Below are 16,474 nucleotides of genomic sequence, written 5' to 3'. Positions count from 1 at the left end.
ATTGCTTCAGGGAGCCCTTCTCGGGGTGCCACAGATAACGCGCGAGGTTGCAGGCATTTTAATGGCGGTATTAGCGCCGGTGAGTGGAATGTTATCATCACATGAGCAGCATCACCAAGTAAAGTCACATGGCATGAGACCGATGGTACTTCGGGAAGATAATACTCCATGAAGCGAAGTGGAGGTTGCGTCATGCTCTCCGGCTTCGTTGTGCGGATGATGTCGGTCAGAACATTTGGTGCTCTCCACAGCTCTTGGCCACTTGTATTTTGTACCTATGCACTCTCTCACTCTGAGTCTTCGCTTGGATTACAACAATCCCAATCATAACTTGCTTCCAAGAGATCTTCTGGAATCCCAAGGAGGCCGATGAGGTATAGGTGCGTAAGAAAACAGTCCCGCGGTTCCTATCTTGTGAAGAGGCTCTTACTGCTCTTTGGACTGGTTGACCTCTCCTATAAGTGGAATGTACCTGTTATGTATTGTTTTTAGAGAGTCAAATAACTGTAAGGACGGAATGCCTACCAGCACTATGGGCACCATCAGGTCCAACGATGATACCTCCCGTGAAAGCCGTTGCATTATTAAAATACGCAGTGACCCTATTGCCCGATTACAGGTAATGATTAAACTCCTTGTCGTTGCGTAAATCAGTATCCAGGCGCAAGACTTCGCGAACGGCTTGGCAATTTGCACGGAGCAACAACCAGGCAGCGTATACTCTGTCCCATTCGAGGCTACGGGTTTGTTGATTAACACCAGCGGTGGGAAGTTTTCGGGAGATCTCCGTCAGGAGCTCCTCTAGATCTGGAAGGTATCTTTTGGCCGATGTGTCAGTTATCCCGAATGAGAGCGAGCGTTTTGCTAGACTTGAGAGTGAAATGACCATGGGGATAGAAATATCACTTGCTAAATTAGCGCAACTGCCCAATCCTGCTTTCGTGGTTGACTGGCTAATATCTCAAATGGTATGTCATATTTTTGCAAACAGTGAGCGAGTACCAGTCCACCTGGCCCCGCCCCGAGATGAGGACTTTCTGATTGCGCTCTGGGCAACTGTGTAAAGCATTGGGACTGTACAGAGAAGAATGATAGGCATCATCAACGAACTATAAATAACTCCACTGCAGAGCTATGGGACCAAGGTTCTGTCTGCATTTTATTCTATTTCTTCTCGAGTAAAATACAAAGCCCGTTTCCATAGAGGAGGATCCAGTCGTTCGACACTCAACTCTGCGTGATATCGGCCTCGACGGAATTGTTCGGAAGCCAGGCCTGAAGCCTGGTTACCACTTTACCCGAATGATCAGCAGAAGGTCCGCCACTTAATCGTGCAAGCACTTTCGATTCTTTACCAATATGTTGATCACACCACTCATGGATGATGTTTTCAATAAAGTGGCGTTGTCAGTCTGAATTCCGGCCGGTTCCTGAACACCTACCCCGAATATAAACTGAGCGCGAGGCCCCGGCGAGTAAATTGAATAAACCCCGAGAACGTTGCCAGAAGTGCACAATTATGGAAGTACCAGACCGCCCTGTCAGTTTTGTTCCAGCGAAGAGTGGGGAGATCTTAGTGCTGGGCAACTTGAAGCTGCGTGTTATGGAGGATGGATCAAACACAGGTAATTATGCACATCAGAAGACAATATATCAACTCTAACAGAAACATCAGACATGCGGATCAGTTCAGCTGAGCTGATCATTCCTCCTGGCGCTCGTGGGCCACCACCGCATTGGCACGAGATGCACGATGAAACATTCCTGATTACTCAAGGCACCATCCGCTTTCATATACCCGGCAAGCCGAACGTCGACGCCCATGCCGGCGATTATGTCGTGGTCCCAACCCGCAGCCCCCATACCTTCTCCAATCCCGGTGACGTGGAAGCCAGATTCTTCAATACATATACACCTGCGTTCTACATCAACTACTTCAAGCTCTTGAGTGAGATGTCAGAGGAAGGGAAGCCAATGAGCCCGGAAGCAAACCAGAAAGCCATGAGCTACTTTGCAACTCTCCCCATCCCAGAGCCATGATTAGCAGCATATTGATTGAAATTGAAAAGGAGTGGAGCCAAGGTTGGGCAGTTTGCCAGGGTGATGGGATAAATTATCGATTTTCAATCAGTAAAGAATCCAACTTCTCAAGCGCGCTTGGATTTTGTTCGCCCTTTCCTTGTGCGAATCCCTCAAGAGTAATTTAATTTTGAAGTTTTGAAACATATTTTTCTGCTGTCCGCCCAGTAGATCCATCAATACCTAACCACCTGATATCATGCTTTCGTTGATTGCTCTTTCGCACATAAACTGCCTTTTGAAGACTTTAATATTTGATGAACTTGGACCACGTTCAGATTCCCCTCGTCTTCCGTAGCATGACTATAGAGTCTCAGGACACAAATGAACACGAAGTGATTTCGTCTTAAAGCATTGTCCAGTGGACAAACAGGTCAAGTATCTCAATGGATGCCGATCAATCTCCACACATCCCAGGTCACAGCATCTCGCCATACTCTTCGGGTAATGTGGTTTGTAAAGATTCTCCACTCCCGTGGTGTATATATTAATGCACCTAAGCAATTTTGAGTCTTTATCCTTCGACCATTTCGTTTCCAGCATTTACCAGAATTCCAGTGCGCCCAATTTCAAAATGCCGCCGCTCAGCCCTCGGACCAAAGTAGACACGCATCACCATTTTGTTCCTGAATTTTACAATAAAGGTATGGTTGGAAAACTTCATCTAGACCGAAAGAATTTCGTGATTTAAGTATCTCTCAGCTGTTCAGAATGCGGGTGGGGATCCCTCTGGATTTCCCACGCCTCAATGGAGTCCCGAATCCGACGAAGAGTCCATGGAGGTGAACGGAACGAGAACTGCTATTCTCTCTGTCACTGCCCCCGGCCCGGTCATTGCAGGCAGCGATCAGCGTGCAAGGGAACTAGCTCGAGAGTGCAATATCTATGCAGCCTCCCTTCGTGATAAAAACCCCGCACGGTGGGGCTTCTTCGCGGCAATGCCATCGCTTCTGGACACCGAGGGCACGCTCGCCGAGATCAGGTACGCTTTGGACGTACTGAAGGCCGACGGCGTCACCCTTTTCACCCGCTACGGCCCGAAGAATCATTATCTTGGACACCAAGTGTTTAGAGCCATATGGCAAGAACTTGATTCCCGTCGTGCAGTGGTATTTATCCACCCCACCCATCCAATTGACCTGCACAGGGTCAACGACAGTTTTGCGCAGTCTACAGTCGATTACCCTCACGAAACGACTCGCACCGCGGTTGATTTGATTTCTTCAGGCACCAAGCGTGATTTCCCAAACTGCAAGGTGATTCTATCCCATGCCGGGGGGACTCTTCCGTGGCTGATCTCCCGAGTGACGCCATCTCTCCGCGGGGTTCCACATGATCCCAGAAAGGGCACCAAGACATATGAAGAGTGGATGGAAGACTTCCGGTCGTTCTATTACGATCTCGCTCTCTCCAGCTCACCCCTTATATTAGCAGCGCTGCTTGGTTCTGTGCCACATGACCATATTCTTTATGGTGAGATCTCTATTCTTGGCGATACAATTACCTCTTCGCATCACATTTCCTAACCTATCCAGGATCTGATTCACCTTATGCACCGGCGGATAAGATAGCCCGTTTTAAAGAGGATCTTGAGAATTTCCCGATGGACCAAAATCTCAGGGATAAGATCTACTTCAAAAATGCGTTGGCACTGCTGCCTCGGTTGGCTCAAGAGTACTCTACAGCAGAGTGAGCATCGCCCGCACCCCCAGGGTGCCCTGCGCCAAAATTCAGCAGACCGCCAACTTCCAACAAATTACTGTGTGAATCTCTTGAGGCATGAACCATTCCATATTGCCCATAGCAGTACTGTAATTACTAAAAACACTTCTTTCAAACCAAAAATACCTGGTGTTTGTATCGTGATGGATTAACGTAGTGGAACCGTAAGCTGTGCTGGGCCAATGTTCCAAATATCACAGGCTTGGGCTTGCTATGAGAGTCTGCCACTAAAATCAAAGGGGATCAACCGTTTCCTAGAGAAGTCTACAGAAGCTAAGAATATGAAACTTCGCTGCTTAAGTAATTGACGGTGATCGTAGGGCAAGTTTAATATTCAAATCAGGGTAGGACTGCAGCGACAACCCCCCGCCCCCCCCCCGCCCGGCTCCCTGGGGGTTCTTCTGCGTGCACGCCATATTATTCAGGCATTCTAGGCCACCCTGGCCACCCCAAAACACCATACTAAATGCGATTTTTCAGGTCACAATATATCAACAACAAGAAGATTTTTTTGCTTGATTTTTAGTAGGATGATTTCTTAGCATTAGAAAGTGTATAGCATAGCTGACATATTTAGAAAATGATTATTTACTTGCATTACCAAAAATACGCTCCGGTCAAGCGATGTAGATATATATCTCTACATTATCACGCCCCAAAATATTTCTTGACCTAATAAAAATACCTAGAATAATATATTCCATACTAAGATATCCCAAGACTATATATATAGCCTTGAGCGTTGAAATATGAAGTTATGAAATATTGCATTGCATTTAGTATGGTGTTTTAGGGTGGCCAGGATGGCCGTGAATTACGTTAAGTTAGGTTAAGTTAACTAGTTAACTAACTAGTTAACTAACTGTCCGGTTAAGCCTCTTCTTCTCCCAATTTGGTTAGTATGCCGCCAATAGCGTGCATTGCATGCAGTGTCAACCATCCTGGGTACTGATGGCTTAATCGTCACATAAGGTCTGAAAATATCGGTCGGCAGCCAAACTTCTCTTGGCCAAGCCAGCCAATGTATTCTTTCCCTCTATAGCAAGGATGCTGTCGTTGGTCGTTGGTGAATCCGGACTCTCATTAACGAAGAAGAGCGGACAGAGGACAGCAAAATATGTGGTGTACATGTTGAACCTGAATGATCCATTGAGTAGACCTTGTTTTTGCATTGCGGTCGTGATGTGGATGATGTTTCGAGAGGCACTAACGCAGGCGGCCACGCAGGCATAAGACCACTTGTCTGTACCACACGCTTGAGAGCCACCAGAAACGTGGTGGAGGAACGGACGGTACATGACCATCTGCACATGGGCATAGCTGATACGCAGCAATTGTCGGATGCTAAATTGACGTCAGTCGAATTGAAGCATTCTACCAGCATCGTGAACTCAGAACCTACCGTTCTAATTGGGGCGACACTTCTGTGCCCGGTAGCAAGGCTGGAGGCAATTCCTCCATCCAGGTTTGCAAATCCCGCTCAATCTCGCGGATTTTGGAATGACTGACCATATATCGCTGGTCTGACTTTGAGTGGCAGCGAGCATTCTTAACAGGGTAGATGAATTTCACAACCTTCAAAATACTGTTGGAAAGACGAGTGTGCGCATTGCATCCTGCCATCGGCGGTGTATAGTTGGATGGCGGTTGAGTAATTCCTTCCGAAGTAATGAAATCTCCATCGACTTTTATTGGGTACTCTTGATCAATTTCGTCGTCACTCAGCATCTGAAGAAGGCCCAACACCGTGCTCACGTAGATATTTATCTTACGGATGACCCAGAAGATACGCTTTCGAAGTTCTCGTTCAATGGGGTTGAAGTCTGCTGCAACAGAGCGATGAAGACCTAATCGCAGCGCTGAGCGAAGGGCGATTCCCACATATGAATAACAGGTGCTCAACGTGGCAGAAGATTGGAGAAAGAGCAGCATAAAACATATTGCTTGGAGAGAAACCAGGTCACGACAGAGCAGTTGCCGTCCAGCCTTGAAGAATTGAAACCTGTAAAAGTGAGTTGTTGCCAACCAATAAATTATTGCTATATGAACCTACGCTTGGCCAATTGCGCCTTTGTAGTTAGCTAAATCCAAGGTATCTTGTCCTGCTATTTCATCTGAGAACAGACACCAACGGCGATGACGATATACAAAAGCGGTAGGAAGGAGTTTTCCTTGTTCGTGAATTCTTCCGGGTCAGTATCGTAGATGCGATCCAGACTTGCGAAAAACGATGGTTCATGCACAAAGCGCATCAAGCAGCAGGCATGGTTGATGGCATTGTGACACAAACGGCGAACAACCACTCGGGGAAGCAGGTAGTGGGTAGGAGGCGAGGTGGTGTCCTGAGGCGATTTAGACATGGACTTCGGGCTGTCCAACATATGCGCAGAGACTGAAGGACGGGATCGTGCCATTGGGCCCATGGGATTCGAGGCGCCAAGCTGTTTGCGCAACCGTCAGACAAAGATGACACCCGATGTGTGTCCATGGTAGTCCCAATGGCCTTGGTCATCTAGATCTAAGCAGCCTGAATTGTCGACCATGGTCTCGAGCAGCCCCTCACCTCCCCCTCTGGCGCCGGGTCAGTTGGTCCAACTGACGATTCGGGATCTTCGGTTGCTTTCTTTTCCCTTTGAGCGGCGTCGAATCTTTGTGCCGTCGCATGGACATCTAATTGCGGGTCATCGAGGTGGATATTCGGAAGAACGGTTCGAAGAAGGGCTTCAGCCTTCAAGAGACGGTTTTCGAGAGCCTTGACATTTTGCTGGGTAGGGTTTCAACAGCGGTTGGAAGGTTGGTCGTACGAACACTCTACAAAATATCTGTTAGACCACGGTCGGACTGATATGTCTTTTAAGTTTGACGACAGAACAGGGCTCTGCGTATCCTAACTATAGACTGTGCAATGGGTGCATGGCCGCTTACCGTCACACTTGATCTTTTTTCGGCGACACTCGTCGCATGCGCGGCTGACACGCCGCGTTTTCTCCATTGGGTTGTCGTGGTGATCGTCAACGTGCGTGTAGATGAAGTCGTCAGGCGCTAGATCATCCACTTTCTCGTCGGAACGAGGGCTCGTTGTAGTCGCCATGATGGTTTATCTAATGCCCTTCCAGTGCATGGATTCACGTAAGTGGAGATGGTGGTTTTGGGATACTATCCGAAGTGATTATCACTATATCACAATTGTCATGGAGCGCCGTTCTTGATAGTTGCCAGATATGCCGATTCACAACAGAAACTGGAAGAGTCTGGCAGAAAGTATTGGATATGTCCTCAGCGCCTGAGTGGTCCGAGTAGTTCATTGAATATAATTAGGAGGGAGCGTAGGTGGTGATTATTGTTAGTGAAATGAGTATTTTCCGAATGCAGTGTGGAAGATATGAAAGGCTTCACTTTGAAAGGCTTTCACCCTCTCAATATGCCTGAGTGCTCTCTCATTCCCACTATTCGGGTTTTGGGGGAAATCAAGGATTATGATCGTGTTTCCACGCCGGATTGAAACCAGCCAGCTGGTTTAGTCATGAACCCTGCGACTATACGTCTGGGTTTACACCCGCGATGCCGAGAAGTATTTCCATGGTCGGTGGTTTTCGGAATTTTTGAGGTATTTCCACGGAGAGTGGCCCGAGGTGGCCTTGCCCAATGATATCTGAATCACTCGTCAGGTTCTAATGCTTTTTTTGCCGTCCCCAATGCTCCCCAATTTCAGTCTGAATTCGGCTTGGTTGATATGCCGAGGCTTGCTACTTCTAATAACTACCATCAAATGTGCGTATCGGGTCAACAGGTTTGCGGTAGCGATACTCAATTACAAGGCGCTTGAAAGGCTAAGAAGGGCGTGAGGCAGCTTGTTTGCAATTTGACCCTGCTCTGATTTTACATTATGGCTATCCTAAGAAGTGAACTTCCTATTAACAATTGTTTCAACGCTGATGAAATGTCATCTAATCGATGTGGGTTATCTATCTGATAAGCTAAAGGAATACATATATAGTGTACAGCTTGATGGTCGGAAAATCCACGTTATTTCAGTTCTATTTTAAACAGAAGCCATCGCGTCTCGGCTTCCCATCAATAGTTCCCAGAAGCCTGATGCAGCCCTTCTCGAAGAGAATAGGCCCTTTTGGAAATACCTGTCCCCCAGCAGTATCTTGATGCAATTTGTCCATAACTTCTCTCGCGGGGCCATCCAAGTTCGGCAAGTCCTGCCATTGCCACTCCAGCTCGCCGCCGTAGTCTTTCAGCAAATTAGGTGGATCAATGAACGTGCGTAGGGTTGACTCAGCATCGGAGGAAGAGAGAAGAAAGATTTTCGATCGAGTGACTGGATCGAACCATTGACTGATCATGTCCCATATGGATTTGAAGAATGCGGGTGCACCGACAATCTAACTCGGCGAGCGCGGATGGTCAGCCACAAATCATGTCGGAGAAAGGATTTTACTTGTAATCCATTTCTTAGTTTGGAAGACGTACAAAAACCCGACCGAGTGTCTCCGGATAGTGCGCTGTGGCCGTCGCACTCGCCTCTTGGAGGTATTTCCGGATACTCCAGAATTGACGTATGCTCACTCCGCTCACATCAACAATATGTGTGGATGCGCTGATAGGAGTGCTCATATCCGGTCTTGCTAGTTGTGAGACAAAAGGAAAGACAAAATGTTGGAGGTTCTCGTATAGGGCGTGGAAATGAAGATCCCGAGGGGCAATGTCGGGCTTGTCGACCCTGTGTTCGCGTGATGTCGGGCAGGACGATATTTTCTTCAAGTACACATCCAATCGCTTTATGGTTAGGTGTCGCATTGGAAATATGTAGATGGGGTAACCATTTTTGTCCCGTCGACCGATCCACTGAGGATACTAGATCCAATTTATTGTTAGCGATTCAATGTCGCTTGGAAAAGCTTCAGTCAGTCTGAGCGAGAAAGGGGGGCAAACCATCTTTCTTGATTCCTCATAATAATCGACATCAACATTGTCGTAGAAGCTTTGGATGTTGTATTGTTTGCGCCAGGTTTGGGCGGTGTCAAATTGCTCGAAGGCACGATCTAGATCCATTTTCTGCGCGCGCAAGAAGCGCCTGCGGAAGCAGAAGGAGTTTGATCAGCAAACATAAACAAGGTCTCTTTTCTGGCAGATGTTCGTCATTGGATGACCGAGAAATACTAACAACAACGTGATATCATCTGTGTTCCCCCGACCATTGTACAAGACATATCCGTTTTGGACAAGGACATCTTTGAACACCTCCAACTGGCATTGATGAGGCATGCACAACGTCTGGGACGCTGTGATGGTTTTCTCCATGCCTTTGGAGGTTCTAATGTATCGCAAGTCCTCCAATCAGGATTTCACAGATCACAACTTCTCAATCAACAGTGTTGTAGCAGGTGCTGCATGAGAAAAAAGCCTAATGGTGATGCGGAAGGAATGAAAATGAGTGTCAAGTGTACCTAGTCATGAATAGTGACGAAATATTTAATCATTTATTCACGAATTCACGAATTACAAACCCTCTACAAAAGCTTTGCCCCGATATGCTCGGTGCCGAATAAGTAATTAGGGCCATAGAATCTTTTGCATAAGACCATCTGGCTAGGTTATGCAACACGTTACTCAGGACTGGAAAAAATAAGTTTGTTTCGGAAATTCGGCGACCATTCCCTCCAGTCAAACTGGGGCTGAAAAATTCCTTTTACGCAGATCAGACTATGTAAAATGTTTTGTAGATCGTGTATGGGTCGCCACATGTCGACTCCACCGTTAACTGTCAGGGACGCTCACAGACACTCACAGACAGGCTAAACCACATTACCCGTACCAAATGACGTAATTCACAAGCGGCTAGTTATCAAGTGGGTCTGTTTACACTTTCGGGATGATGGCAAATCCAAAGACTACGGTTGAGCTAGCCTTGGAAAGGCCTAGTCTCAACGAATCGGGCTTCGGGCATATAATCTCCGATAAATGCCGACCTCCGAGGCTGATGGTAACACATTTTGAAGACCTTTGGCCTTGGATAACTTGGTCCACCTTGAATCTGGCCAATGGATGACCTGCCTAGTAGTATAAGGCTTTAAGTAGATGTTTTCACGATGGTTTAAATCAACCAAACTGACAATCACAGTTTGAAAATACATGTAGAAACTCAAATTCTATCCCACAAATACAACTAAGTTAGCTGATCGGGGGTTTTATCTTGACTGGCGACGCAATCATTCTACCAGGCCAGCTATCAATACGCCGTTTTATACCCCCGGTAACATGTATTTTGACCTTCGCATGGTAGATATGATTATACCCAATTTTGGAACGCCTGCCCCCATCCTCTCCTCCGATAATGCTTGTTGGATAGGTCCCCCGTGGTCGGAGTTAGCTTGCTAATTTTCAATGCCCAGCAAATACCAAACTCAACTGGGAGCAGCATGAGAAGAACTCTGTTACCCCAAAAACACACAGTAACTGTCAACATAGCACACACAGCATCTAGCCAATAATGGTTTGCTGTGGCAACAATAACCGATAAGACGATGCAAGGATAAATAATGGCGAGTATGACGAACAATATCTGCTTCAATGATAAGCTATTGCTTTTTCGATCGCGCGATCTCTGCAGGACACCCGAGTGATAAACGAAGGTGCAGCCGATAACAAAGGCATAGGTAAAATGCAGACTGGGCATGGCAGCAAACTGATTCACAGACTTGCCGCTAGCCCAAATGCTTTCGGCGTGCTCTTGACGAACGGTGTCGTAAAAGCTATAGGATTTGGGTAGCAGGCGTGGGGGCATGCAGGGGTAGATGCAAAATGTTAAGTGCGTCGAACAATACTGAAAGTATTGTGGTCCGGTGCAGCATAATAGTACCAAGAAAGAAATCTGGGTGTATAAAATAGGAGTGCATTAATACAGAGACTCTCGCACAGTTATGAGAATCAATGGTGCTATACTCACAGAACAGACTCTAGGATATGTATGAGGGAGTAGGCTTAATTAAAGAATGTCATCATAGCAGGGTGGTTGTTTACGAAGAAGGCTTGGAATTTGGCTTCCTCGATTGCAAAGATGAAGCGAAAAATTGATCGATGTTCGAAGTTCATTATACTGATGCCGTGATCCTGGGCGACCTGTACAACACCAATACTTGCAGGCGATAGCCATTGCGAGGTACTCTTGGTGATTGAATAAAACAGGTAGTTGATCGCCCAGTAGAACATTTCGACCAGAAAAGGGAATTTCTGCATGACCCGGCTGTGGATGTGATGTGTCCAGCGGGATGAGTCTGGATTTTTGATGAATCTACCACAGACAATGTGACCTTCCGGTCGACGGGGCTGATATTGCGACGGGCGATCAGTCGCCGTGAGTAGGCAATATGGAGGACTTCCGTGGACTTGATTCTCTAATCCCCATGTCCTTTTTTTCTCCCAGATGCAGAAGTTGCGGCGCCGGTTTATGATAAGGGAGCTAATCATGATGCTGACTACAACCTGAACAGCTCTGTTAGACTATAAACTGCGTAAGTGTAATATGTGCTTCCCATTATTGAGAATTTAGACGTACAATGGGCTCGACCCAGGAATGAGATTGGAATTGTGGCTCGCCAAGGTTGGGGTGACTAGCACCAGGCGATGGAGGATTGACCGGCATATTAGCAGAGATACTCGATCACAAATATATCAAATAGGTATTCGTGAACAGACAGAAAATCGAGTAAAGAAAAAATGGTATGACTCGATTTGCCGTGGTGAGGTTGTTAGACTATAGTCACGATTATGAAGAACTGAAAGATGTGGAAATACTGCTTCCGAGAAGCACGGTCATCGCAAAGGTTTAAAGCATGACCAAGACCCTTTTTTTTTCTGGGTCAATGCTCCGAGATAGCCGGACAAATCAAGGCTCCGGTGCTTTGATTGCTATATTCCTCAAATTCTTGGTTCCCCTATATTCCCCACCCGGGCCTTTGCAGCGCCAGTCCGCGATAGTGAGGCTGTGGGTTAAAGCAGGGATATACTGGAGCTCATGGAAGTCTGCAACTCGGATGTCGGACTCTTAAAAGCCCGGAGAACGAGGTTGCGCTGGTGCCGAAGCTTTCTGAGCATGTTTCCGTTTTTTCCCTCACCTCTGTAGTCAACTATTGGAATAACTTTGGAGAGCTTTGGCATAAAATTCCGTGAATTGCGTGGTATTTCTGCCGATGATTCTGGTAACTTGGCCTCTGGAGAAGACGGGCTCTATGTACGGCTTAGACAAACCATAATCCTTTCCATTCTACCTCTCTCACGCTCGAGTCTATTTCGTGTTGATAGACGGTGGAGTCCCTCTATTGGATTCAGAAGCAGCAATTCTTTCTCCTATAGCCATCTTTACTTCCCCCTCATGTACCCCATAGACCTTTAAAAACTAAGGGGTAGATTATCGGTATTTCGGACCAATATCTCGTTCAACGTTGGGAGCTCTCCAGCCAGGCGACTACGTAACACCTTCTCGCGCCCGCGGGGAATCATCACTTTCTCATAGCATTGAATTGCTTCAGGGAAGTCCTGCTTAGGGTGCGAAAGTTGACGTGCCAAGTCGCAGGCGTCTTTGATGGCGGTATTAGCGCCGGCGAGATGGAATGGTATCATCACATGAGCAGCATCACCGAGTAAAGTCACCCGGGACGAGGTTGATGGAACTTCAGGAAGATAATACTCGATGAAGCGAAGTGGAGGTTGTGCCATGTTCTCCGGCTTGGTGGTGCGGATGATATCGGTCAGAATTGGGGCAAAGGATTTAGTGATCTCAAGACTGCGGTCATACAGCTCTTCGCCGCTCGCATTTTGTACCCATGCACTGTCTCGCTCCGGATCATCGCTTTGATAACAACAAGCCCAATAGTAACTGGCTTCCGAGAGATCTTCTGTGGTCCCGAGGAGGCCGATCAGGTATCGTAACCCAGGTCCGTAAGAAAACAGTCCCGCAGTGCCTATTTTGTGAAGAGGCTCGTACTGCTCTTTGGACAGCTGGACCTCTCCTACAAGTGGAATGTACTTGCTCTGCATCGGTTTCGGGGAGTCAAATAACTGTTTGCGAACTAGTGATGTATATCCGGATCAGTATCCCATCAAAGGTGAACAGTGCGGTGATGGGTGCAAGGACGAAATGCCTACCAGCACTATGGGCACCATCTGCTCCAACGATAATATCTCCTGTGAAAGTTGTTCCATCCTTGAAATATGCAGTAACACCATAATCCGATTCCTCGTAGTGATCAAATTCCTTGTCGTTCTGTAGATCAATGTCCTGGCGCAACACTTCGCGGAGAGCTTGACGATTCACACGAAGCAAACATCCAGGCTGTGCGTACTCTGTCCCACCAAGCATAGCTGTCTGCTGGCCCGTCATGCAATTGATGATTGCAAAAGAGTCGAGGCTACCAGTTTGGTGATTAACACTAGCAGTAGGAATTTTTCGGAAGATGTCCTCCGGCAGGAGCTCCTCTAGGTCTGAGAGGCATCTTTCGGCCGATGTGTTAGTTATTCCGAATGAGAACCAGTACCAGTCTTTTTGCTAAAGTTGAGATGGTAATGGTCGCGGGCAGAGAAATGTCACTTACTCAATTAGTGCAACTGCCCAACCTTGCTTTCGTGGTTGGCTGGCTTTCTCGCGGTCAAATATCTCAAAGGGTATGTCATATTTTCGCAAACAGTGAGCGAGTACCAGTCCACCTGGCCCCGCCCCGATGATGAGAACTTTCTTTTTGTGACTTGAATGTGTCATATCCGTAGGATTTTAGAAATATCGTGTAAGAGTCACAACACTGAATTCAAATGATGATATGATCGGGACTTGGGGAAATATGTAAACGTATTGAGCCTGTGTAGAGAGGGAAGGTATCTTCAATTAAATATCAATAACTCCACTGTGGGGTTTTGAAAACAAAGGTCTGCATCTTGCTATGAGTTTGTTCTCTGTAGAAACGCAAAGTCTAGTTCTCGGAGATACTTCAAGGCTCCGGACTCATTGCGCGACATATCGGCTTCAAGGTAATTATTCGGAAGCGAGGGCCAAAGCCCGATCACCACTTTACCCGAATGATCAGCAGAGGGCTCGGCTCGTCATTCATTTCCTCCGGCCCCCTCCATTTGCTGACCACCAATGCGCCCACTAACAAATTTGTGGGTGGTATTTACGATATGGTGGAATGCTCGCTTTGAATTCTAGTGGAGTCCGGACACCTCAAGCAAAAATAAATTGACCTCAGGGCCCCGGCCAGCAACTTGAGCAAATCTCGCAGAATTTTCCAGAACTACACAATTATGGAAGTACCAGACCGCCCTGTCAGTTTTGTTCCAGCGAAGAGTGGGGAGATCTTAGTGCTGGGCAACTTGAAGCTGCGTGTTATGGAGGATGGATCAAACACGGGTAATTGTGCACATCAGAAGATGATATATCAACTCTAACAGAAACATCAGACATGCGGATCAGTTCAGCTGAGCTGATCATTCCTCCTGGCGCTCATGGGCCACCACCGCATTGGCACGAGATGCACGATGAAACATTCCTGATTACTCAAGGCACCATCCGCTTCCATATACCCGGCAAGCCGAACGTCGACGCCCATGCCGGCGATTATGTCGTGGTCCCAACCCGCAGCCCCCATACCTTCTCCAATCCCGGTGACGTGGAAGCCAGATTCTTCAATACATATACACCTGCGTTCTACATCAACTACTTCAAGCTCTTGAGTGAGATGTCAGAGGAAGGGAAGCCAATGAGCCCGGAAGCAAACCAGAAAGCCATGAGCTACTTTGCAACTCTCCCCATCCCAGAGCCATGATTAGCAGCATATTGATTGAAATTGAAAAGGAGTGGAGCCAGGGTCAGGTGCTTCAGCAACTGTATGGAACTCGGAAGTCTGTACACCATTGAATTCGGTGCCGAGGGGGATTTTGTCGGTGATGAGATAATTTTTCGAATTTGAATCAGTAAAGAATCAAGAATTCAATTTCCCAAGCGCGCTCTGGGTTTTTTCTGGTCTTTCCGTTGCATGAATCATTTTAGAGAAATAATGAAGTAGAGGAAATTTTGTCCACTGTTCACCCAGCACATTCATCAATGCCCAACTGCCTGATATCATGCTTTAATTCCTTGTTTCCCATGCTTTCTTTAATTGCATTCCCGCACATAGGCTGCCTGATGGGGGATTTATTACTCTATGAACTTGAACCACCATCATATTCCACCCGTTTTCCGTATCGTGACCATGGAGCCTTAGACCCGAATCAATACGAAGTGGTTTTGTCCCAAAACATTTTCCACTGGACAAACAGGCCAGGTGTCGGAATAGGCGTCAATCAATCTCGACACTTCCCAGATCACGGCATATGAACACCATTTTGTTCCTGATTTCTCCAATAAAGGTATGATCCCAAATCTTTATCCAGACCCAAAGAACGTCGTGAATTGAAGACCTCTCAGCTGTTCAGAATGTGGGTGGAGATCCCTCTGGATTTCCCACGCCTCAATTCAGTCCCGAATCCGATGAAGCAATCATGGAAGTGAATGGAACGAGAACTGCTATTCTGCGCAATTCTCAGTGAACAGCCATACCATATTCAGCTGCATGCGAAGAACCACTGTACATGGCGCCAATGGAAGTCATTGCGAGGTACAAAAAAGGATCAACAGAGTCATAATCGAAACCTTGTCGCCAGGATGTAGGGCAAAGGTCATGGAAGTCTTCGATGAACCAGGTGACAAAACCGTGCCCCTCCCGACTTCGTCATCCAAGTTCGTCTTTGTTTTCGCCTCCTTCTACGGTCCCATCTGCTGGAATACCACTCCTCCGATTTTATCCCTGTCAGGACGATCGTAGCCTTGTTCTGCTCTGACAGATGGCCCTCATGTTCCGACGCCCAATTATGAGCACGTTGCTCGGTGACCTGAACCGTCGTCGTGGTAGTGATTGAATTTGACGATCCGGTCGGGTCGGTCAGTCGAGGTTCGAAGCTCATTCTAGCGAAGCTGAATATGTTTTTAACCCGTGCTAGGTTGTTCTGGCTGAAATTACCGGACAGAGTAATAGTTCTCGACCTCATCTCGTCTTGGAGGGTGGCTTGTATTATTTCTTGGGTCGGCGGTGAAGGTGCGCATACATATACATGTCCCATGGGCGTCTTATGCCGAGCACCAAATGGTAATGGGAGACGGATATGGGTGAATTGGACACCTGTTGCTGGGACCTGTTGCTGGGTAAAATTTCCCCCGAACAAACGGCCTCATGAGAAGCACCTATCTCGGTATTAATATTGTCTTAATTTATTCCAGAACATTTCGAAATCAATTCGGACATCGGTATAGGAATGCCTCATATAGTCGTTATCGACCTGTGCTATAAAATCGCCAGTATGTCCTATATAATCACCTTTTTCTATTAGATTCCTCGATATTATTGTCAATATTGTAGCGTAGGGTTAGGGTTAGGGTTAGGGTTAGGGTTAGGGTTAGGGTTAGGGTTAGGGTTAGGGTTAGGGTTAGGGTTAGGGTTAGGGTTAGGGTTAGGGTTAGGGTTAGGGTGAGGGTGCGGGCTGGGGTTCGGGCTAGGGTTCTGGCTTACGTGCAGTCTTGGTGTCGCGCACTTTAACTTGCCTGCGTGTGGCTACTCTGTCTGTCTGCAGTTACTCGATG

General features: G+C 47.1%; 6 protein-coding genes across 6 annotated transcripts; 3 read left to right on the top strand and 3 right to left on the bottom strand.

Moving 5' to 3' along the window:
- Nucleotides 1–1,519: 1,519 nt before the first annotated feature.
- Nucleotides 1,520–2,040, top strand: CDV56_102310 (cupin domain-containing protein; the record flags this gene model as incomplete). The annotated part of the gene is made up of 2 exons (XM_026755929.1): nucleotides 1,520–1,625; nucleotides 1,676–2,040. The coding sequence occupies 2 exons, from the start codon at nucleotides 1,520–1,522 to the stop codon at nucleotides 2,038–2,040; spliced, it is 471 nt and encodes a 156-aa protein (XP_026612716.1).
- A 613-nt stretch (nucleotides 2,041–2,653) lies between these two features.
- On the top strand, nucleotides 2,654–3,772 carry CDV56_102075 (amidohydrolase family protein; the record flags this gene model as incomplete). The annotated part of the gene is made up of 3 exons (XM_026755694.1): nucleotides 2,654–2,723; nucleotides 2,782–3,552; nucleotides 3,615–3,772. The coding sequence occupies 3 exons, from the start codon at nucleotides 2,654–2,656 to the stop codon at nucleotides 3,770–3,772; spliced, it is 999 nt and encodes a 332-aa protein (XP_026612715.1).
- Nucleotides 3,773–4,757: 985 nt separating this feature from the next.
- On the bottom strand, nucleotides 4,758–6,892 carry CDV56_101653 (uncharacterized protein; the record flags this gene model as incomplete). The annotated part of the gene is made up of 7 exons (XM_026755272.1): nucleotides 4,758–5,145; nucleotides 5,204–5,803; nucleotides 5,855–5,882; nucleotides 5,930–6,242; nucleotides 6,365–6,565; nucleotides 6,617–6,642; nucleotides 6,727–6,892. The coding sequence occupies 7 exons, from the start codon at nucleotides 6,890–6,892 to the stop codon at nucleotides 4,758–4,760; spliced, it is 1,722 nt and encodes a 573-aa protein (XP_026612714.1).
- Nucleotides 6,893–7,838: 946 nt separating this feature from the next.
- CDV56_101330 (CRAL-TRIO domain-containing protein) lies at nucleotides 7,839–9,111 on the bottom strand (the record flags this gene model as incomplete). Its single annotated transcript, XM_026754949.1, has 4 exons — nucleotides 7,839–8,192; nucleotides 8,281–8,664; nucleotides 8,743–8,884; nucleotides 8,975–9,111. 4 exons carry the CDS (start codon nucleotides 9,109–9,111, stop codon nucleotides 7,839–7,841), a joined length of 1,017 nt encoding a protein of 338 aa, XP_026612713.1.
- Nucleotides 9,112–12,198: 3,087 nt separating this feature from the next.
- CDV56_100627 (FAD-dependent oxidoreductase) lies at nucleotides 12,199–13,564 on the bottom strand (the record flags this gene model as incomplete). The annotated part of the gene is made up of 3 exons (XM_026754246.1): nucleotides 12,199–12,878; nucleotides 12,955–13,301; nucleotides 13,401–13,564. 3 exons carry the CDS (start codon nucleotides 13,562–13,564, stop codon nucleotides 12,199–12,201), a joined length of 1,191 nt encoding a protein of 396 aa, XP_026612712.1.
- A 539-nt stretch (nucleotides 13,565–14,103) lies between these two features.
- Nucleotides 14,104–14,624, top strand: CDV56_100473 (cupin domain-containing protein; the record flags this gene model as incomplete). Its single annotated transcript, XM_026754092.1, has 2 exons — nucleotides 14,104–14,209; nucleotides 14,260–14,624. 2 exons carry the CDS (start codon nucleotides 14,104–14,106, stop codon nucleotides 14,622–14,624), a joined length of 471 nt encoding a protein of 156 aa, XP_026612711.1.
- Nucleotides 14,625–16,474: the final 1,850 nt, after the last annotated feature.

The sequence above is a fragment of the Aspergillus thermomutatus genome (genome assembly GCF_002237265.1).
Source record: "Aspergillus thermomutatus strain HMR AF 39 chromosome Unknown NODE_159, whole genome shotgun sequence".
NCBI classification, from domain to species: domain Eukaryota; kingdom Fungi; phylum Ascomycota; class Eurotiomycetes; order Eurotiales; family Aspergillaceae; genus Aspergillus; species Aspergillus thermomutatus.
This window is presented reverse-complemented; position numbering and strand designations above follow the sequence as displayed.